Source organism: Poromitra crassiceps (genome assembly GCF_964638095.1).
Source record: "Poromitra crassiceps genome assembly, chromosome: 3".
Lineage (NCBI taxonomy): Eukaryota > Metazoa > Chordata > Actinopteri > Beryciformes > Melamphaidae > Poromitra > Poromitra crassiceps.
The window spans coordinates 54186959-54211603 of NC_139625.1; the positions used below are offsets into that span (position 1 = coordinate 54186959).

At 45.3% G+C, this 24645-nt stretch overlaps 1 protein-coding gene across 1 annotated transcript in view; it reads left to right on the forward strand.

The window, feature by feature from the left end:
• LOC310773156 (TRAF2 and NCK-interacting protein kinase-like) overlaps positions 1-24645 on the forward strand; it is a 175727-nt gene that overhangs the window by 127595 nt on the left and 23487 nt on the right. Inside the window, exons 11-25 of the mRNA XM_083633066.1 lie at positions 2-63; positions 1818-1934; positions 5837-5923; positions 7121-7321; positions 7728-8303; positions 14216-14380; positions 14493-14753; positions 15079-15185; positions 15432-15547; positions 18931-19028; positions 19307-19330; positions 20862-20930; positions 22581-22669; positions 23079-23181; positions 23499-23639. Coding sequence (XP_083489192.1) covers positions 2-63; positions 1818-1934; positions 5837-5923; positions 7121-7321; positions 7728-8303; positions 14216-14380; positions 14493-14753; positions 15079-15185; positions 15432-15547; positions 18931-19028; positions 19307-19330; positions 20862-20930; positions 22581-22669; positions 23079-23181; positions 23499-23639 — 2216 coding nt within the window. The remainder of the gene's footprint in view (position 1; positions 64-1817; positions 1935-5836; positions 5924-7120; positions 7322-7727; positions 8304-14215; positions 14381-14492; positions 14754-15078; positions 15186-15431; positions 15548-18930; positions 19029-19306; positions 19331-20861; positions 20931-22580; positions 22670-23078; positions 23182-23498; positions 23640-24645) is intronic.

Below are 24645 nucleotides of genomic sequence, written 5' to 3' on the forward strand. Positions count from 1 at the left end.
CTACTGGCCGAGAGACAGAAACGCATTGAGGAGCAGAAGGAGCAGAGGAGGCGGCTGGAGGAGGTAAGCAGGGACAGACTGACCTTGTGAGGAGAACCAGATGGGTGGGCTTTGACCTGCTCATCCAGGTAACATCAGATACAAAAATGTGAAGCACGCACTAAGGCTTCAAAGTAGATTCACTCTCACTCACACACACACACACACACACACACACACACACACACACACACACACACACACACACACACACACACACACACACACACACACACACACACACAAAGGCACACACACCCTTTCCCCAGTGTCCCTCTCTTAGTTCCAGAGAGCAGGCTTACAGCAGGAAAGCCTTAGCCCATAATCTGCTCTCTCTCTGGGTTCCCACCAGAGTTCTCTCCCAACGCAAGGCTAAGCACCATGACTTGGCTCAACTAACTTGACCCCTCCACTCACGGCAAAGTGTGTGGATGAGAGAGCGAGTGTGTGTGTGTGTGTGTGTGTGTGTGTGTGTGTCTGAGTGTGGGTGAGAGAGCGAGAGTGTGTGTGTGTGTGTGTGGGTGAGAGAGCGAGAGTGTGTGTGTGTGTGTGTGTGTGTGTGTGTGTGTGTCTGTCTGTCTGTGAGTGTGGTTGAGATAGTGTGTGTGTGTCTGAGTGTGGGTGAGAGAGCGAGAGAGAGAGAGTGTGTGTCTGTGAGTGAGAGAGAGTGTGTGTGTGTGTGTGTGTGTGTGTGTGTGTGTGTGTGTGTGCGTGTGTCTGTGAGTGTGGATGAGAGAGAGAGTGGGTGTGTGGATGAGGGAGGGGTGTGTGTGTGGGGGGGGGGGTGGAGTGAAAGAGATCATAAGGGAAGTAGTCTCTTAGAACAGACGAGTTGGCTTCCGCAATTTTCAAATGCCATACCGTCTGTACTTCGTAGGGGAGAATCATGCACCAACCGGAATGGGAAGTAGAAAGGCGGGTCTTCCGCTCATTAGTCCAATCAGAATCCAATATGCCGCATTTTTCGTGGACCCACGTGTCGTGATTGGTCGGATTCTGTCGAACTTCTTTCCTGTCTGAAGGTTTTTTTCCCAACTTCCTTGTGCATGTTCTGGGGGTGTAACGTACAGACTGTATAGCTGCATTCGCCGGATGTAGATGAGACAGTCTGTTTTAAGAGACTATAAGGGAAGGGGATAGAGTGACAATGAGTGTGAATAAGTGAGATATCTAGAGGGAGAAATAATGAAAGGCATAAATATAGGAGAGTGAGAGAGAGGGAGAGCATTAGTTAGGGTGTGAGTGTGAAAAGTGTAAATATAAAATCCAATGCACAAAATACACATATTCACAAAAACACAAATCGTGTTTATGGTAATGTTATTTCTATACTACTGAAGGTCACCACAAGGACAGAACAAAGAGGAACATTCTCTTACTGGTCCTCACTTATTTTAAGGCATTGATTTAGGTTAGAATTAGGGTTAGGTTAGTTAAGGGGAAAGGGTTAAGGCGAGCTAAGTAGTCAAAAGTTAAGGTTAGGGAAATTAATGTCATCAATGAAGGTCCTCACGATTATAGTAATAGAAACGTGTGTGTATTCATTTATGCATGCAGCCTCATGTATTAATTATCTTATGACAATCAAATGAGCTAACATACACAGAAAGCAACGTTTAAGAATTTGTGCGATAATCTGTACTGTATCTGTATCTGTACTGCAATTTGTGAATGTGTTGTGTGAAGTACTTTGCGGTGTAAACTGGCGGGATGAGCAGCAATTCTGATGCAGTTGTGTTGGGCTGGTGCCCACTTGTGCCCTCTTGTGGTCCTGACAGCACCAGCAGCGCGAGCGCGAGCTGAGGAAGCAGCAGGAGAGGGAGCAGAGGAGGCGCTATGAGGAGATGGAGCAGCTCCGCAGAGAGGAGGAGAGGAGGCACGCAGAGAGAGAACAGGTCCACACACTGCTCTGTACTCGCACTCCACTCCACACCACACACACACACACACACACACACACACACACACACACACACACACACACACACACACTGCTCTATATTCACTGGACACAAACAGAACATTTGCAAAGTGCAAGTGTTATACTATCTTAGTTGTTTCCTGTGAAATACTTGTATGTCTTTTTCTAACAAAGACCCCCCCCCCCCCCCTCTCTCTCTCTCTCTCTCTCTCTATCTCTGTCTCTCTCTCTCTGTCTCTCTATCTCTCTCTCTTTCTCTCCCTCCCTAGTGTGTTTTCAGAATTTCAGTTTTTGACACATCCCTCTCTGCAAAGCCTAGCCAAATGTAAAGGAATTTTATTCAGGCTTCTTAAATAAAATACAATAAAATAAAATAAAATGCAAATTACTATGTCAAGAATTTATTATTATTGGGTAAATTATATTTTTCTGAATATTTAGCCACTTTTGAGTTGTTGTTTTTGTGCAGTGAGCTTGAACTAAGCACACATCGTTATCTATCAGAGAAAGGTTTAACTTTTTTTGTGATATTGTGAAATGTTATTGAAATTAGCCATTTCCAAATTAGCTTCTCTGATTCGATACATCATAGTTGGAAATCCAGCTACTGAGTATCTTCTTTCTTCCTCTCACTTGTTTGTCCTTCTGTGGTGGCAGGCATTCACTTCCTCTGAATTGCTCACGCTCTCCACTGATCCCTCTTATTTCAGGCACACATTGGACTTCTTCTCTTCTTCCGGCTCCATGTGTGTGTTATTGTAATGCCCCTAGTGCATCTTTCTCAAGAACCGAGTGTGCCCGTTCAAAACGTGCCTGTCCGGAACAAGCCATTTGCTGCTTGCAGCTTTCTGGAGAAGTGCGTGTGCCCGTACCCCATGCTGCAGCTTTCTCCAGAACCCGCACATGCCCGTTCAATATGTGCATTTCCGGACGAGGCGATTTCTGCTTGCAGCTTTCTCGAGAACCGCTCATCCAAACAACTTCACTGCCTCCGCCTGTGTTTCTTCCTCCTCATTGAACTGACTGCTATTCAGGAGTATCTTTTCTTTCTCTGTCCCTCTCCCTTTCTTGCTCTGTTCCTGCCTGCTTTTTGGAAATACTAGTGCAGTGCCCGTTCAAAACGTGCCTGTCCAGAATGGGTGACTGTAAAGCTCTTTGGATAAAAGCGCTATATAAATGCAGGCCATTTACCATTTACACAGCAATTGCGATGGCATCAGTGATGTCACTCCAGCAATTGTGATGTCATCAGTGATGTTACTCGAGCGATTGTGATGTCACAGTGAGTGATGCCATCAGTTAATAATGTTATGATGTCATAATGTCCTGATGTCATAATGTTATGTCATAATCGTATGATGTCATAATGTCATGCTGTCATAATTTTATGATGTAATGTCAACACACACTTCGGTCCCTTCATAAAGCCTTCTGTAGTCGGTGTGGTACAGTGACAGACCTGAAGAAATGGCTGCTCAAGCAGGATATGACGACTGGCCCCTCCAATATGCCGTTGACGCAGGAGACCTGGACAAACTGAGGAACCTGCTGCAGGAAGACCTCTTCAGAAGGCGGATCAATGAGCGGTGTCCCTGGGGGTTTGGGGACACCCCTCTGAGCCTCGCAGCAACCCGCGGCCCTGCTGCCTGTCTGGCCTACCTGATCACCCAGGGAGCCCAGGTAGACCTAGCTGATGGACTAGGCTACACGCCTCTCTACTGGGCCGTGCTGAATGGTCACCTGGACTGCGTCCGGATCCTCCTGGAAGCCGGGGCCAACCCCAACGGAAGCGGACACTGCCCATACTCCCCGGTCTTCCGTGCTGCCCAGGCAGGAAGGCTGCACATACTGCAGGAACTCATCAGGTTCTGTGCCGCTGTTCCTGTTGACATGGACAGCGATGACTGGTCTCCTCTCTACATCAGCGCCGAGCACCACGACCTGGACTGCTTCTGCCTGCTGGTCCAGGCCGCTGGCGTTCTGACCCGTGATGTGGCTTCTTGGCTGCTGGGGGTGGTGCTGTGGTGGGGGTGCGATGCGGCCTTCGTCCAGCTGCTCCTGGACCACGGCGCTGAGACGGCGCTGGTGAGGAAGCAGGCACAGCTGAAGGTGAGGGCAGATCCCGAGGCACTCAGGGTCTTCCTGGAGGCCAAGAGATGTCCTCGCAGTCTCGCCCACATGTGTCGGATTCGGATCCGCCAAGCACTGGGCAGACATCGCGTGAACCAAGTCGACTCTCTACCATTAACACAAGTGATGAAGGAATTCGTGCTCTACCAAAACTGACTTGAAGGACTGTTGGTTTATGACATTTGTGGCTTTATTTACCCGAAGACTGTATGACAAACTTGGGACGTTTATAACAAGGCTTCCAATGTTTTTCAGCAAACTCAGACAGCTGACTCATTGGGCAGGCTCGGACCACCGATGCCCGCCCATGCCGCCGGGTCTTGGTCCAATACAGCTGATGCTGTTAATGATGCAAGGCTGGACATGTTTGCACGGAAGCAGAGGCCATACAAAGCCATTTCCCCTACTCAAGCTGCTCTGCTCCTGCATGTAAAGCGTGCTGCCTACCAGGCTGGATGCTATGGGCTTAATCATTACAGAAGCACAAAGCCCTTCCGACTGGGGGTGGATGAAGAAAGGTGATATGTGGCAGATCCTGTGGACTGATCGCCCCTCTATTGAAGAGAGTTGCCAACAACTGACCAAGTGTCGATGCAGATTTGAATGCCGTGGAAAGTGCAAATGCTACAGCTTTGGTCTTGCTTGCACAGCACTATGTAGCTGCAGCTGCAGATGTGAAGAGTAGGCTCCGTTTCAACCTAGAGCATAGGTTAGATGATTATACATGCACATTTTCTATAACATAACTGTTGATCCTTGAATGGTCAGATTATTTAGGTAGTTACAGATGTCTTCAATGCATTGTATGTAATTTGTCCATGAGAATGCTGTGTCCCCTGTCAGGCTAGGGCATAGCCTGATGAAGACCCAGTGAGGTTGAAACGCGTTGCGTTTTCCTGCCCGTGTCTCTTATTTTGTATGAAGTTGTACATTGTATGTAAACCTGAGGTTACCTGTGTACCAACACTTCTGGATTAAATTTCTCGTAAAAAAGTAACCAGTAAGCTCCTTTTTTCACTTTTGTATTCTAAATAAAATTTTCTGTACATCAAATCTAATAAATGTTTTGCTAAAATCTAAAATATACATAAATAATAATACAAAATAAATAAATATGCAGATTAAATTGCAGAAGGAGATATAACAAGGGCAAATCCGGCCCAGGACCATGTCCGTCGATTGGCAACCGCGGGGGCAGCCATACCTGGGTTGTGGCTATGGGGTACAGCCACGGATGGAGTGGCGCAAAATCCTGGCAATTGTTATTCCATTCAATTTGTGTTACTTCTTGTATAGTGTCATGACGAAAGCAAAGGTCCTGCTGCACGTCCTTGGGTCCCCAGCAATACCCCCCGCCAAGTGTGAAGTCGATCGGACGAGCCATACGGTTCTCGAGATACTGTATGCCAAGGACATACACACTCACAGACAGACATTCCTGGAATTAGTAGAGATCACAGACAGAGATTCCTGGAATGAGTAGAGAGATATCCTCTGTCCTCTATTCTCTGTCTGTTTCTCAATTTCTCCCTCTAACGCATAACAGTAGTTCCCGAATCTTCCCCCATCATCTGGTTTCTGACTCCTCAGTCACAGTTATCCCAGGAGAACAGCCTCTCTCTTTCGCTTTTTCTTTGCCTTTCTCTCCATCTGTCTTTGGTTGTTCAGGAATATACTCTCTATCGCTCATGTTTTCTGACTTCTTCTCATTCTACCTCTTTCCCCCTGTGCCTGCGTGTTGTTCAGGAGTATATCCGTAGACAGTTGGAAGAGGAGCAGAGACAGTTAGAGATTCTCCAGCAGCAGCTACTACAGGAACAGGCATTATTACTGGTAACCACTGGGGGCGCTCTACCCCGCCCAGTGCTACTCCCACTGCACTCCACCTGTGCTGTGTACCCCTTCCCCCATTCCCATCCTCATTGCATGCACCTGGGAGGCGATGCATTCACAGTCTGATACACAGACTGTTGCCACAGATTTTCAGAAAGAACTGAAAGGGAAAACAATGATTTCCTTATCTAAACTCATCCCCACTGTTAAATCTGATCAAATTGTCTCCTGCATGTACCATTAAGTTGGGTGGATCTCAGAGTGGGGGAAAAAAACATTTGTTATCCCCAATTATGTTGGCCCACATAATTAGAGCGCATACAGCAGAAAATAGGACAATGTTGTTTTTCCATAGAGCATTTCTCTCACTGCCCCAGTCTTGAAAATTAGTGCACAAGGCGTCTCACAGGCGTGTTTGCCAACCCTTTTTACATCCTCTCTAAACATATTAAAACAGAAATAAGATCAAGGAGGCATTGAGAGAGGCTGCAAGGAAACCTTTTGAGATCCAAACCATGTAAACAGCCCAGACCGCTGCAGTGTCTCTAAACCGAAACCCAGGATGTGTTGTGGACCATAAATGGTGTCATCTCCTTCCACTCATACTGTGGTCCTTCCTTCCTGCCTCCCTCCATCCTCCCCCCTCCCTCCCTTCCTTCCTTTCTCCTGTCTCATAAGTTTTGTCAAAGCCTTTTGTATGGTAATGTGCCCAATCTCCTTCATCCAACGTCACACTTATTGTGACTATAATCCTAATTGTGAAAAGCATTTGTATTGTTCCATTATGTGATCCCAATATGTGTATTTATCAGCTCTGTGTTGCATGACTGGAATATGGTATGTACATAACAGGCATTGGTCAGGCATAGTATATACAAATACTTGTGTGTGTGTGTCTGTGGCTTGCTTGTTTGCCACATTTAATTGCCTGAAAGTCAATATAGTATTTGTGTCTGCAAAATAATTACACCTTGCCTGACACTATTCATATTTTCTGATGCTGTAAACCCACCCCGTCTGTCAGGTTATAACAAATGATAACAATAACAACTATTATTGACTCAGCTCTCGTTCAATATTGCATAATTACAACTACAGTATCTCCTGTTTACACGTTGATCCCCCTCTACATCTCTCCATCTTTCTATTACTCTCTTCCTCTCTCCCCTCTTTCTCCCTCCCTCTCTCGCCCTCCAGGAGTACAAGCGCAAGCAGGTAGAGGAGCAGCGGCAGGCGGAGCGGCTACAGAGGCAGCTCCAGCAGGAGCGAGCCTACCTGGTGTCCCTACAACAGCAACAACAACAACAGCAGCAGGAGGGAAGACAAGCAGAGAAGAAACCGCTTTACCACTACAAAGACTCTGTCAACCCTAATGACAAGCCTGCCTGGGCTAAAGAGGTAACCCACAACATGCATGGCATGCATGTACAGATATGTATATATATATGTATATACGCTATATACATGCATGCATGTGGATGTGTACATGTTTCATAATAATATTACTTTTTGGAGGAATGAAAAGGACTGTGCTGACGAAATGATTGAAAGGACATGGAAATGAACTCAGTTACACACCCAGTGGCCTTGGTGTGTGTTGTTTATATGGCATTCAGCAGGTGTTGATAGACGCAAGGGTCCTGTGAAGAAAGTGGAAACAGAATGGTGGAGGCGTCCCACTCACTAGAATGTTCTTCTTAGGGACTGAAGATGCTTGAGAATCAAACCGTGAAGATGTCGAAATGACGCTGCTTCGCTGACGTGTGTGGTTTGTTGCTAACCCTCCTCTGACTCTGACTTCCAGGTCCTGAATCCGCAGCATGCTCACGGTAACCCACCCCGCCCCCTCCTACGTCATCACCAGTCCTTCAACCAGCCGGCTGCATCCTCCTCCTCCCAGGGCCAGCTCAGAGCCCACGTCCCTAGACGAAGCCCCTCCCACGCTGCCCAGCTCCTCTCCACCCACCTCCCCCATATCCAAATTTCACTAGACGCCAGGGATCCCCTGGATCCAGGGCTGAAGCAGGAGATCAGTCAGCACGTCCGAGAGTTAAGGGCTCAGAAACTCAGTCAGAGGGGTCGCAGCCCGGGCCCCAACCAGGCTCCCAGTCAGGGGCCTGGTAATGGCTTAAGAAAGGGTCCTAAAGAGGGTTCCAGTCAGGTTCCAATCAACCAATCTGATCATGTACCCAACCCGTACCCGCTGCCACCTAGTAATCAGAGAGAGAGGCCTAGAGAGAGACCCCTCTCAGCCCCAGGTCAGGCAGCCTTCCAGGGGCCAATGTCTCAGGCCCTGCAGCCTAAGATCCAACAACCTCATCCTCAGTCCCCAGGACAGGTCCAGAAACCTCAGCCTGGATCCAACCCCGCTGCTAAACCGGTTAGTGGCCGTCCTCGCAGACCGTCCCACTCCCCAGTCTGTAGAATAGATGTAGATGTAGATTCAGATCCAGAGGAGGCCAGTTGGTGGAACGGGATGAGGCCAGCCGTCAGTCACGAGAGTTTTATGATGCCCTCTGACTGGGCGGTCACATCATCTGTCCCCTTTGACCCCTTCTCTTGCTCTGCCCCTGAAAGCTTACTCTGCACCATCCTACCTAAAGACAGGAGGTCCCACTCCCCCGCTTCCAACAGTCACAATCACCTTCTAGTCCCTGCTGATAGCAATCACTTCCTCCAAGTCCCTGGTCCCGATCAGCCAGGAAGGGATATGAGAAGCGCGGGCTCCTCTTTGGCGGACCTTACCGCTTCAGACATGTTCAGAATCTTGCTGTGAGCAGTTTAAGGTGTAGTCGCTCCACAGAACACTTGGGACCCGGTGCTCAAAAACATACTACTCACTGGCTGTGGGCCTTTCTCCTCACACCTCACCCCAAACCAGTGCTCCCCGACATCCACTCGTCATATTCCCCCAGTAGATGCTCCCCTCCCTTCTCACCCGAAAACCTCACCCTCAACGCTGACCCCACCTCCTCTCTACCTTCCCACACCCTGCTCATCTTCTCCTGCCATTCCTCTTGTCCGCTTGATGCCCATTTTGACGTTGTCACACACTGACCTACAACATCAATCAGTTCTCTCCCTTTCCCCCTCTCTCTAACACAACACACACACACACACACACACACACACACACACACACACACACACACACACGTGTTACCATGCAAAATAGAAAAATAGGATTGTCTACTAAGAAAAACACAATGCCAAATGCCAAAAAACTACGTGCCCCTATTACACAATGCCAAATGTCCAATGTCCCGTTAACCATCATCGCACATTGCCAATTGCTATATGCATCCTACAACCTGGAAAACATCAGAGTAAATACCATATATAAAACACACAGCCCAGCAAAAAGTAATGAAAATGAACTGCAAAGGCATCTTAGCTGCAACAATGTAACATCAAACTAAACTTTGACGCAAAACGGCGTTATAAATTATAATCAATGTATGTTTTTAAAATGTTATATGCAATGTTAAAGTTATGTTCTACCTTCATGCATGTTATTGAGAAAGAAGGGGAGGAAAAGATGATTTAGGCTATTTTTAGACTGAGCTCTACCAGTGACTCATGCTATTTTTAGAACTCATTGCTCCCTGTGGGTGGCCAGGCATTTGCGGGCAACATATTGGCTCCCCCTGTTTAATTACTACTACATGAAGAAGTCAGTCTGTGGCCAAGCTTCTCTCTCCAGTTTGACTGGAAGCTGTCTCCTCTGCCTGTCCTGCTGGAAGCCTGAAGCCTCCTCCTCACAACCACACACTGTTCTTTCTGCAACCGCTAAGATCTCCCGGGCGGCTGTTGTCAGTCTCTTGGTGACGACTCATCTCAGTATCTCAGCTTTAGACATGTTACTGAAACTCTCAGGTGTCTCAGAGTCTGCAGTGTTCTCTTGCGTCCAATTTAACGTAAGTGTAAGTGGCTTGGCCCCTTGGCCCTCCTACTTCTGATGCCGATGTACCAGATCTATGTCACATCTGTTGGGACAGAGATACGAGGCCCTTGTCCAGATAAAAGTCCACATAGACACACACATACAGTACTGTACTCAGGTACTCAGGTTAATCATCTCTTTGTATTGTTTGATACATATTCTATTCTGCGACTGAGACCCAAAGGAGAGGAGCTGAAGTTCATCCCCTACCCATCCCCTTCTCACCCTCGCCCAATGCCCGCAGCAATCCCACAATCCACCACAGCCAGCCCTCTCCCGACCTTAATTGTGACGATGTCATCGAGGAAGCCCACCAAACCCAACTTCCTTGTACGGTCAGTCAACCGGCCAATCATCTCCCAGCTCGGTGATGGGTTCTGGCCAAGCGGTGGTGGGATCCTTCCAGGACCTGTTTATAAGTCTGGGTCCTCTGACGATGCCGTCTGTCCATCCAGCTCACCCCCTGCTTTCTCTCCCCAACCTTTTTCTGGGTCCTTTCTCTGTAGATGCAGCAGTGACCGCAATTAACCTCCTCCAACTCTGTTTCACCTCTGAGAATGTCCTGGCACTGAGGAAAGATCTTTTGGGTTGTAGACTAGAGTAAAACACACACACACACACACACACACACACACACACACACACACACACACACACACACACACACACACACACACACACACACACACACAGATTATAAAAGGTAAAAATACAGAGAAATACTGATACCAATACCGAAATATATCCCACTGATGATGTCACAATGTCTATGACATCATCAGTGAATTGTGCGCTGCGCATGCCAGTAGAGCAGGCGAGGCCACGCAGCAGCCGAGTTTCACTCGAGCACTCCACGATGTGATCAGTGATGGTCACTCGAGCAATTGTGATGTCATCAGTGATGCGAAGCTGAGCCAATAGAGCAGGTGAGGCCACGCAGCAGCCGAGCTGTATGCGAGCCCACGCATATATATATATAGTAAGTACCGTAAATTCCGGACTATAAGCCGCACCTTTTTTCCCGTTTTTTGGCCTTTTTTGGCCCCTGCGGCTTATATAACGGTGCGGCTTATCTATGGATTTTTTCAAAAAAAACAAACAAAAAAAAACAAAATCTCTCTTTTTTAGCACTCTTTCTAACTATAAATCCTATATAACTATAATAAGTTTTAATTTCCTCTCTTGCCCTCTTTTCACCACACTGTATGACACTGTATGACACTGTGTGCACTGTAAAAAACAACACAGGTGGTGTTGTGTTATGTTGTTTTGTTGAAATGTTAATAAATGGGAGCTTCCTCAAACAGCCATCTCTTTCCTGACAATCCCCTCTGTGCATGAACCCTTACATATGGTAATTAAACATTAAAACACAAAAAAAAAAAAACATTAAAACACCCGCGGCTTATAGTCCGGTGCGGCTTATATAAGAAAAAAATAGTCAACTTTGCAGGTGCGGCTTATACACCGGTGCGGCTTATAGTCCGGAATTTACGATATATATATATATATATATATATATAAATATATATATATATATACATACATACACACACACACACACACACACACACACACACACACACACACACACACAAAGATACCCAAAAGCTTTTTCCTCTGTGAAAGGATCTTCTCTCTAATAGTGATCTCTCTCTATCTTAGCATCTTTTACAGGATCTCTCTCTCCCCTCTCTCTCACGTGTAGGATGATGTCAATATTAATGCTAACCTGTGATTGCATACCGACTCCGCAGATCAAAATGCAATGGCAGCAGTACCTCTTACTGCTTCCTAAATCACCATAGAAGTTTTCTTGTTTCTTTGTTTTTTCCATTGGTGTTTTGTATTTCATCACATTTGATGACATCATTAGTAGTTGCCTTGTGGCACTTGCATCCCGGACAAGCGACTAACAAAGCTTTTAGGAAAGACATATTAGCATTTAGTTTTCTGAGTCAGCTCACCATCAATGTTTTTGTTGTTGCTGCTGCTGTTTTGTGTTTCATTACTGTCCATGTTTGATGATGTCATCAGTAGCTGCCCAATGGCTCTTGACTCCCTTGCAGGCAACTAACAAAGCTTTTAGGAGTGACACATTAGTGCACAGTTGTTCTGACCCAGGTCATAATCCTGCTAGATTACAAAACCATGTGGAATTACAGAGAGCCTCCAACATGGACAACATTGCACACACGTTTACCTATTGACCAGTGGTTGTCAAAACATCTCATGTGTCGAGGACCCCTAAACTGACACAAATTAGACGACAGAACGCCATACTTTTAGATGTTTTATTCCAGACAGTGTATGAAACACATGATCAAAATAGTCATACATTCGGTCATTGTGTTACTTATGGATGTAATTATAGTGAAAATAAAGTATTCCCCTTTTTGCCGGGGAACCCCATTAAGGACCCCACTTTGAGAACCACTGCTATAGAGCGATGTGTCCCACTGAGCCGTGACTGAACACACCGCTGAACCGTGACTGAACACACCGCTGAACCGTGACTGAACACACCGCTGAGTTGTGACTCAACACACCGCTGAGTTGTGACTCAACACACCGCTGAGTTGTGACTGAACACACCGCTGAGTTGTGACTCAACACACCGCTGAGTTGTGACTGAACACACCGCTGAGTTGTGACTCAACACACCGCTGAGTTGTGACTCAACACACCGCTGAGTTGTGACTGAACACACCGCTGAGTTGTGACTCAACACACCGCTGAACCGTGACTGAACACACCGCTGAACCGTGACTGAACACACCGCTGAGCCGTGACTGAACACACCGCTGAACCGTGACTGAACACACCGCTGAACCGTGACTGAACACACCGCTGAACCGTGACTCAACACACCGCTGAGTTGTGACTCAACACACTGACCGCTGAACGTAGAGTCGATTGTTTACAGGGGAAAGTGTGATTTGGGCAGCTGAGAGCAGTACTCCAAGCTTTCTTCCACTGCACAGCCAATAATCTGATAATCTGATTACATTGGCAATGGGCTCTTGGTGGTGTCTGCTAAAGAAGATTAGGGATTGTTCTTGACCTTTCCCCACAGCTATCAGACTCTCTCACTCCTCAGCTGTATGTGGGACGTACACACACACACACACACACACACACACACACACACACACACACAAATCCGCACAAGTACATAGGGGATACAGATGAGAATCTGAGGAGAGATGTTTGTATGGAGGCATGGGTTGCATTTTCACCCCCAGCATATGTTTGTCTGTTGGGTGTAACCACCGGTCATCAGACGGAAACCAACCAACTGTCTTGTTGTCAGTGTAGGTATTGGGTTGTTGGGTTTCTTTGGAAGGCTGGATTTGATTCAACACCAATGTATGTACAAGGAAGAAGGGGAAAAAACCGCTCACAAAAAAAAAAAAAAATGTTATCACTTAATCACTCAATAAAAGGTTTAACAAGGCAGACACCAGAAAAAGCAGGGTCACTATGGTATAACACCAGCCTAGATTACTGCTTCATGGTAAGCTATGAAGTTGGGAACTTACATTTATTTTGTTGCCAATTCTTTATAGAATCATCAACGCATATATAACGTTACTGTGTAGATGATTTAAACATATAACATCACTGTGTACATGATTATATAACGTTACTGTGTAGATGATTTAAACATATAACATCACTGTGTACATGATTATATAACGTTACTGTGTAGATGATTTAAACATATAACATCACTGTGTACATGATTATATAACGTTACTGTGTAGATGATTTAAACATATAACATCACTGTGTACATGATTATATAACGTTACTGTGTAGATGATTTAAACATACATCATCAGTCAGTTTGGCCACACCTGAGACCTGAATGGATGTTCTATGTTTAAGCCATTTTGATCCAAAGGGTTTAATGCCTACTGTATGTATGAATTTCTTTCTAAAGCCTTTGTCTTTCCATCAAAGGGCAGCTGCTTTAAAGAATCAAAACTATGAGCTAGTTTAGATTTGTTTTAACACTTTTTGTTTGCCACCACATTATTTAATTTGTGTCATTTCATGCTTTTGATCTCTTTACTATTATTCTAAAATGTGACAAATAGTAAAAAATAAAGAAAAATGTGCTGTGTCCAAACTTGACTGGTAGTGTACACTGTACCTATACAAAGTGTTTCTCATTCAAATTCAGCCACATACCACATTGTTGTCCCACTGAGCTGAGCGATGTTGAGGCCGTCTAGTGGCTCGTCAGGGTGCAAAGGGGTGTGTCGCCCAGAGCGGGTACAGTGTGGTGATTGGTTGTGCTGTGTGCCGGGCTGTGAGTGACAGCGGTGTGTGACCTATCCCAGGTGGAGGAGCGCTCTAAGCTGAACAGACAGAGCTCCCCGGCGCTGCAGCACAAAGTGTCCAACCGCATCTCCGACCCCTCCCTCCCTCCCCGCTCCGAGTCCTTCAGCAGCGGGGGCATGCAGCCCGCCCGCACCCCACCCATCCACCGCCCCATCGAAGCACAGGTGTGTGTGGGTGTGTGTGAGAGAGAGAGAGAGTTTGGTGTATTTGCCACTGACCAGTGTTCCCAAACAACTACCCGCGACTATCATTATTCCATCTCCCCCCCCCCCCCAGATGGCCCACCTGGTTCCAGTGAAGACCCACAGCTCCATGTCAGGCTCCCAGTCACTCCAGGACCAGACGACAGGCTCGGCGCTGGGCGAGGGTGTCAGCGTGGGCTCTCCCAGGCCAGAGATGCCCCGGCAGAACTCTGACCCCACCTCCGACACCCCCGCGCCCCCGCCACGCGTCATCAGCCGGGACGAACGGGAACGGGACAAGGACAGAGATAGGGACAGGACTGCCTGGCTCCGAGAAGAGGACATCCCACCCAAGGTCAGGAGAATAACATGAGAGAGGTAGAAAGGCCTAGAAAAGGAAGAGGGAAACAATGTGAACTGAACTACATGTTAGAACATTTTAACTGATTGACCCATCTTTTTAGGCTAACTTTTTGTTTTTACATTTCCCTCAACCGTTAAGCGTAGCTGTAAGCATTGTCGATTAAGGACCACAATAATTCATGCATGTAAGTGTGCCTATATACTGTACCAGTTGTAGTGATCTGTGTGTGTGTGTGTGTGTGTGTGTGTGTGTGTGTGTGCACGTGTGTGTGTGTGTGTGCACGTGTGTGCGCGTGCGTCTGCGTGTGTCCGGGCAGGTCCCCCAGAGGACCACCTCCATCTCCCCAGCCCTGGTGAGGAAGAACTCTCCTAACGGAGGAGTGGGCCTGGGCCCGCGTACTGGATCTCAGCTCATACGGGCCAGGTAAAGCACATCGTACCAAACTGGGCCACTCTTAAGACTCCTCAAGTCTAAACTAAACTTCTGAAGTCACCTTTAACGTCTGGATCGTCCTTTGCTGTACTGGTCCCGAGGCTACAAGTATATAGCAGCAGTGCAGAAAGCCCCCAAAAGTCTTCAGTGATGGATACAGCTGTGCCAATTAAACTCCATATGCAGCATCATTACCTTGACTGGCAAATAACTGGAGATATTTTGCTGCTGTTTCAGTAACCCGGACCTGCGGCGCTCGGAGCTATCGCTGGACGCCGTGCTGCAGAGAACCTCCTCCAACTCCTCCTCGTCCTCCTCCCCTTCATCTCAGGGAGGCTCGGCAGAGAGGGGAGGTACAAACACACACACACACACACACACACACACACACACACACACACACACACACACACAAAACACACTTATGTGCACACATACTCAAATGCTAATCATAGCCTGTATAAAGATTGTGGACTCTTGGCATTTTGACTGTTGCCATTAGACAGAGCTGCCATCACTGGAAAGGCGACCTGTCAATCATGCCCTAAAGCATAGTCTGCTTTATTGTCTATTTGACTCTAAATGGGACCATAATAAGCTAAATGAACACCATACTGCATTGAAGAAGACTTTAAACTAGCGATTGAGACCATAAACTAATTAGGAAAGTGTTTATTACCTCAGTGTTTACTGAAGTGATAAATCAAGGGAGTAGGGCAATTTTCCCATAGACCTCTATACAATGGGACTGCATAAATGGGGGAGTTATATAAAAATTCACTCAGTTGAACAGAGAAATTAAATACTTTTTTTCTTTCTACCAGGCTGTAAACATGTTTTGTTCTGCAGCCGACCTCAAGTGGCCATTAGAGGAACTGCATTTTCCAAGACTGAGGTTGCCGCTTGATGCGAACACATAAACGGGCAAACACACATACACGTGCATGCAGGCAATTAACGAACGCATCCATGCTCTGGTATACATGCAAACGCACGCACACATACAGTACATGCAGACATACAGTACATGCAGACATACAGTACATGCAGACATACACGCACACACGCTCGCACGGCTTCAGCGAGTTCCAGAGGCTATCAGGCGGACAGCGTCAGTCGCAGTTCTGCTCTGATCAACCTGTCTGATGTGCCCTGCTACTCTCCTCCTCTGGAGAGGATGTGAGGCGTAGAGGGATGCATCAAACAGGCCAGGGGGATATCTAAGAGATGCATGGATCTCCCCCTGACAAACACATAGGGGCATAGGGAGGGAGGTGGAGGTGGGCTATGATAGGATAGATTTCCCTTTAAGTGTGTTAGATTAGTTAGTTCTCATCATTTTGCAGTCTGTTGACAGTGGAGATAGCCACGTAAAGACGACACAGATATGCTATCTGTGTCGTCAGGACAAGTTAACAAAAACACAAAATAGCCCAGCAGCTATTTGATGGATGGCAATGTGCAGGAGGTCAGGCTCAACTTCATCCCAAACAAGCATAAAACTTCCACAATATGATATGATGGCAAAATACAAATTAGCATTTCAAACTGCTTTGGAAACTGTAAAAAAAAAAAAACGATTGAAATCAGAAAGATAGTTAGGTCCCAGTTTCACAAAACGATGCAGGTAGCAGCTGTGGACTACAGGTGTCCCCTTATTCTTGTGTGATCTTCACCCAGGTTTTCCAACATGCCGTCAAACCTTTTCAGTGTCAATGTTTGCTGGGCCATGATTTGATTTGTTTCTGCGAGATCTGCTTTCCAGATGTATCTATTCTGCTGCTTGTTGTTAATCACACTTCATTTGATGATTCACTTGATGCATGTTGGAAAGGTATACATAGAGTAGTACATAGGCAGCGGAACGCATCTGAACTTGGGGGGGGCGTGTCGGGGGGGGCCACTGGCCAAAATGTTTTTTTGTGCCAAAATGTTTTTCTTGAAATAAACCAGAATATGAGTGCCACTGGGTTAATATAAGCATACGTATCAGTACAAATAAGTTATAGCATAATGAATCTATAAATTACAGCAGGGCTATTCAACTAAATTGTTCAGGGGGCCACATTGTCAAAAACCTAAGGGACCGGGGGCCGGACCGTTCCCCGAGCCAACTTGACACAATGTGCCACCACATTTTCACAGCCGCGCTGGAACTATTATTAAGTAGGGGGTGCTGTAAGGAGTGGAAGAAAATGTTATGTTTTTTGGACTTTTATCCATATTTAGAAGAATATTTAATTTTAAATTAACATTAGGATTATACTGTTGTGATGTCATTATTCAGTATCTTCTCCTTTTCTATTATTAGTATTAGTATTAGTATTAAATACTGAGTATCTCATGAAAAACTATTAATATTGCATATTTTGTGTTTAGCTACGTCTCACAGCATTTGTAACATTGTAGTGCAGCAAGAAAGGAAAACTACTGTAAACATTTGAACCATATTTCTTGTTTAGAACCTATAGCTAGCAACATCACACATCTCCTGAAACACCATTTATAATGCATCTTTCTTGATAAGCTACATCACATCGCCATCTCCTGAAAAACATTAATATTGCACCTTTCTTGTGGCTACATCACAGCATCTATTGAAAAACATTTATAGTGGATCTGACTTGTTTAGTTCACTTTAGATTCACATCACATCTGAAATACAACCAGTCGAGTGTAATAAGTAAATGAGGTTTAATTGTAAAACATTTTTTTTTTTTTTTTTTTTTTTTTTTTTGGGAACTCATTGTAAAAATGAAATGTACCCGGGCCATGGCCCGTGTGGCCCGGGCGGTTCCGCGGCCTATGGAGTAGTAGTATCATTTGATGATTCACTTGATGCATGTTGGAAAGGTATACATAGAGTAGTAGTTTTCTCATTACACTGCTTGCTGGTGTTCCAGTGTTGTGCATGAACGCTAAAAGAGCACCGTTCATTGAACAAGCTCATATTTTGGTGAACAGGTGAACTGAGCCTTTTGCAAATCCATGAACGTGAGCATCGTTAACACCTGCAGGAGTGAACGGCACTCTTATTGTTCTCGCTCTCTTAACTCGATAATTGCCCATTGTGTACATGTGTGTGGTCATTTACATAAGAAAAGAACAGGGTTTGCTGTCATTTCATCGTGCTGTCTCTGGCTGCTTCTCTCTCTTGAATGCCTCCTCTGCTCTGCCTATGGGGGTGGGGGGCTCAGACACACAAGCTGACTGACACACAGCGGTGAGCCTGTTTTTGAGCTGCATCAAGAGAGCAACAGTTTACTCTAAAGACTAGCAACGGAGAAATGCTGCAATTTATTTTCAGAATAAAGGTTTAACAAATTCTCACCTTTGGAGAAAAAAGGTATTACAATGAACGAAACAGCAAATCTTGTATTAAAATACTGATGTTGAGATTACATATGGAGTGAAACTGTGGCTGTAAATCACAACTCAAAATGAATATTACAATGATAGTTTTATTTTGAAAGCCCTAAAGCGGAAGACCTACTTTTACATTCTGGCTGACTTGACGCTCATGGACTAATGATGAAAAAAAGAAAGAAATGAAGTGAACTGCTAATTTGTTGGGACTGTGAACTTAGTTCATAGTTCAAAATTGTGAACTATGAACGTGAACTAGTTCATTTTAATCTGTGTGAGCTGAACTTTGAGCTAGCTCTTGTGAAGTGTGAACTTGCACAACACTGCTGATGTCTGACCACATTGTTAATGTATAATTTCCTCCTGATAGGTGAAACCATGCAGGAAGGATCACCTCCAGGAGCCAATCAGGAGACAAAGCCCAAACAGGAAGAGGGTCGGGAGTCAGCCAGACCTAGCAGACCTGCAGTGAGTCGTACACACGTATACACACGTATACACGCACGCACGCACTCTCTCTCTCTCTCTCTCTCTCTCTCTCTCTCTCTCTCTCTCTCTCTCTCTCTCTCACACACGCACACACACGCACACACACACACAAACTTTCAATCATGGCTAGTGCTCATTTTCCTCCTCTTTGGGAATCTTCTACACTATTAGTCCTTCTCTCCTTTTTTCTGCCACTCATCTAGTTCTCTCACTCTCTTTCTGTCTCTCTCTCTCCTCTTCCTCCTTCCATTCCTCAGAGCTATAAGAAAGCCATAGACGAGGTTAGTGACACCCCTGTCCCCCTTTAGAGGTTAGTGACACCCCTGTCCCCCTTTAGAGGTTAGTGACACCCCTGTCCCCCGTGACACCCCTGTCCCCCGTGACACCCCTGTCCCCCTTTAGGGGTTAGTGACACCCCTGTCCCCCTTTTTAGCATCTCACTTTTCCTTTCCGAGCCCCTCGTCACCCCCCGGCATGGTGAAGTCAGTTGGCTTCACGTGGAGAATAATTCTGTTCCTGTTCACTTTGAAATACCAGCCTTTCTCTGAGGTTGTTTTGGAGTTGGCAGTGTGTGCGCGTCCGTGTGTGTGTGTGTGTGATTAGCGAGTGTTTGTTTGTGTGTGTGTGTGTGTGTGTGTGTGTGTGTGTGTGTGTGTGTGTGGGGTGTTTGTGTGTGTGATTAGAGAGTGTTTGTGTGTGTGGGTGCGTGTGTGAGTGAGCATGCGTGCATGTGTGGTGTGTGCGTGAGTGTGTGTGTAACCTAAGAAATTTCAACCGTGTATCACACCATAGCGTGTAATAGAGCTGCCGATTCAGCGTCTCTGTCACGCTTTGCCTCCTATTTTAAAACATGTAATTACATCCCAAAAGTCGCTTGTTACAGTTATGTTTAGGCAAGGAAAACAAATTGGTTAAAGTTAAGGGTAAGATAAGGATTAATTAAAAATGAGAATGTGACTCATGCCTGGACTCCAACGCCGGTCTCCAGTGTGAAAGGGAAACGTTTATTTCAGAGCATCTAGTCCCTCTATTGCACCCTGCTGGTGCAGGACCTTCATACACATGTGTTGTGCACTTTTCACACCTAGCTGAGGCAAAATGTGACACTGACACATTTGGTGGACCGGCCTGTCTATTACACTCTTTGCTGTGCTTCTGGGTTGGATATTTCTAAGCACCTGAACAGTCTCTGAATAGTCTATCTCTCTTTCTGCTTCTCTTTTGTCACCGTTACTGGGTCAGGAGGAGCTGGTAAGCCCACCGTGTATGACAGTCCCCCCCCCCTGTCCGCATGACTTGGTCTGATCCACCGACTGGGGTGAATGGGAGGGTGGGAGGTATAGACCATGGGCCAGTTGGCATGGGGGTGTTTGGTAGAGGGGTTCAGAATGATGCTGCGCTCCAGGAGAACATCAAGCCTGAGTTTCTTGTTAGGACCCATGTTCATAAAGTTCATTGCCATTCTTGAGCAAATAGAAGTGCTGATCTCTAATCAGTTACTGTATGTCACATGACCATAGGAGCTTTACTGTAACCAGCGGTGCTGCTTGACAAACTGCTTTCAGATCAGCACTCCTGTCCTGAAGATACTTTAGGCATGTGGGTCTGGATGTTTTGCGTGACAATACATCAGTGAGCTGTCCCACCTGTCGTGATGCTCTGCCCCTCTCTGCTCCCCCCTCTCCGTTTGTGACTTGGTTTCTCCCTTCTCTCCAGCCTCTGACACTGATGATACAAAACTAAACTAATGAAACAAACTTTCCATCTTTCCTCTCTCTCTCTCTCTCTCTCTCTCTCTCTCTCTCTCTCTAGGACCTAAGTGCGTTGGCTAAGGAACTGAGAGAGTTGAGGGTGGAGGAGGGCAGCAGACCTCCAGTCAAGGTACACTGATGGTGATGATGATGATGAATAGCAAGCATAAGAATCAAAATTGTATACATTGCCATATAGTCAGAGATGATAGAATATATACTGTAGATACCTCATTCCAGGCTCCGCCAATAGTATGAAATGGTACTCTTCCACTTTCCTAAATTGGTGTGGTCACCTCTCTGCTTGAAGTGTTGTGCTGAGATCGTGAGTTCCCAAAATTCCACATACACCACACATATAAACACAAAACACATACACCACACATATAAACACAAAACACATACACCACACATATAAACACATACACCACACATATAAACACATACACCACACATATAAACACAAAACACATACACCACACATATAAACACAAAACACATACACCACACATATAAACACATACACCACACATATAAACACATACACCACACATATAAACACAAAACACATACACCACACATATAAACACAAAACACATACACCACACATATAAACACAAAACACATACACAACACATATAAACACAAAACACATACACAACACATATAAACACAAAACACATACACCACACATATAAACACAAAACACATACACCACACATATAAACACAAAACACATACACCACACATATAAACACAAAACACATACACCACACATATAAACACAAAACACATACACCACACATATAAACACAAAACACATACACCACACATATAAACACAAAACACATACACCACACATATAAACACAAAACACATACACCACACATATAAACACAAAACACATACACAACACATATAAACACAAAACACATACACCACACATATAAACACAAAACACATACACCACACATATAAACACAAAACACATACACAACACATATAAACACAAAACACATACACCACACATATAAACACAAAACACATACACCACACATATAAACACAAAACACATACACCACACATATAAACACAAAACACATACACCACACATAAACACAAAACACATACACCACACATATAAACACAAAACACATACACCACAGCCACACATATAAACACAAAACACATACACCACACATATAAACACAAAACATACACCACACATATAAACACAAAACACATACACCACACATATAAACACAAAACACATACACCACACATATAAACACAAAACACATACACCACACATATAAACACAAAACACATACACCACACATATAAACACAAAACACATACACCACACATATAAACACAAAACACATACACCACACACAAACACAAAACACATACACCACACATATAAACACAAAACATACACCACACATATAAACACAAAACTGCCCCTTGTTAGCTCAATTGAGTTGTACTGTAACTAAGATGTTCACAGATTTTTTTCCCCAACCACAGATTTAGCTAGGCCTACTACATCTGCAAACTTCACATTTAGCTTTAGCTAATCGCTCACTGCTAACGTGAGCTCCTGTTGCCAAATCTCACGAGACAGAGACAGGTTTCGAACAGAGTAGATTTTCTCCTGATCTGTCTGCCTGAAAAATGCTCAGATGCTCATGTTCAGAAGATACAGTATGAGCTCTATGCACTGTGCTGATTCACACTGATCTCATGTCTGCTCTGACTTTGTGCTGTTCTGATCAAGGTGACAGACTACTCCTCCTCCAGCGAGGAGTCAGAGAGCAGCGACGAGGATGGCGAGACAGTGGGGCAGGATGGCACTGTTGCTGTCATGTAAGTTGCTCTCTCTCTCTCTCTCTCTCTCTTCTCTCTTTCTCTCTGTCTCTCTCTTTCTCTCTCTCTCTCTCTCTCTCTCTTTCTCTCTCTCCTCTCTTTCTCTCGGTCTCTCTTGCTTTCTCTCTGTCTCTCTCTTTCTCTCTCTGTCTCTCTCTCTTTCTCTCTCTCGGTCTCTCTTGCTTTCTCTCTCTCTCTGTCTCTCTCTTCTCTCTCTCTCTCTCTTAAAGTTGAGGCTGCCAGAGTTAATCTATGTTGAGCTTTGCACGTCTTGAGAATATTTGCCGTGCCAGTGACTTGTCACTTTAGTTTTGGTAGAATTGTTTTATAAATTATTGCCCCGTGTGTGTGTGTGTGTGTGTGTGTGTGTGTGTGTGTGTGTGTGTGTGTGTGTGTGTGTGTGTTGCAGGCCAGCGGTGCAGAGCAGTGGTGAGTCATATGGAGGGCTGACAGAAGACTCTCTGGGAGATGCCTATAACAATTCCAAGGACAGCACTCTAGTGATGAGAGAGGTGAGGAACACACTTATAAACACACACACACAGGCATATGCACGCACGCGCCCCCACACACACACACACACACACACACACACAGGCATATACGCACGTGCACACACAGCCGAATTTGCATGGATTTAGAAAGACAATGGAGAAAGCAGAGAGAAAACCTCTAATATCTGCTTTCTTTCTTTCTCTCTCTCCATTCTGCCATCTTTTCATCCCTCCCTTTCTCAACTGTCTTCTGATCCTCTCTCTTTCTCTCTGTCTGTCTCTCTCCCTCCCTCCCCCACCCTCTCTCTCTCACTCTCTCTCTCTCTCTCTCCCAGGCGGAGGAGAGGAGGAGAGGTGGTCATACAGAGAGTAACGGGTTCGGGAACCATGGTAACCTGCCCGACCTTGTGCAGCAGAGCAACTCTCCCTCAGCCACGCCCACCTCCGCTCTGCAGGAGCTGAGTGACATGGCCGAGGTCAGACACACACACACACACAGAAACACACACACACACATACACACACACACACACACACACACACACACACACACACACACGCATATGTATACACATGTATGCTTTTTACAGCCCAGTTTAGGTGAAACCACGCCCCCATACGCCATGCCACATCACTTCCGCTCGCTTGGGTGTAAGATCTGCTCGCCTACCAGATCGGCTCGGGCACACATTGTGATTGGCTGTACGTCGGGCACGTGGAATTAACGTGGGCAAAATGTCCGACAGTTTTAGATTAGTTAACAAGCTAAGCTACTGATGTTATCAGACATTTGGGAACATTAATACGTTAAAAATATGAATCATCATCAACTTTATTTGCAGACACAGGGTCCAGATATAACAACAGACAACAATTCAGAGAACACACAAATACACAGTATATCTATAAAAGGCACTTATACCAAAACTTCCACATATGTGATTGATATCTGACAGAACTAATACCAGGGTTGGTTAGTAGCATGATATTCGATTCATACAAACATTCAATGATCATGATTCAAGTGTTACAGGACCATTTCTCATAAACATGAAATAAATGTTGTGAGAGTTTAACTTCATCTGTAGTCATGGACCCCGAGCCAAGCACATCCGGTAGGATGAGCAGATCTGGTACTCACACCAGCAAGCTTGGAAAATGCTTGGGAAAGATGAATGAGGATTGCCCGTTATGTAGCAGAGCGGATATATACACTTTATGCATAATGTGACACATTAATTACGCAGGTATATATCACTTTATGACATAGAAGATGACATTATTTAAGTAATAAAACAGAAATTAACATTGTTTTTTCTTGGCTTTTAAAAGTAATCATCTCTACTAGTAGTCTATTGGGGGCTGCAATGTCACCCACGCAGCAATTTTAACTTACTATCAAAGCAATGCAATTGCAATTTTTAAACGGTGATGATCTGAGAAAAATAACAAGTCAATGACCATAACATGATGCTGCATTTT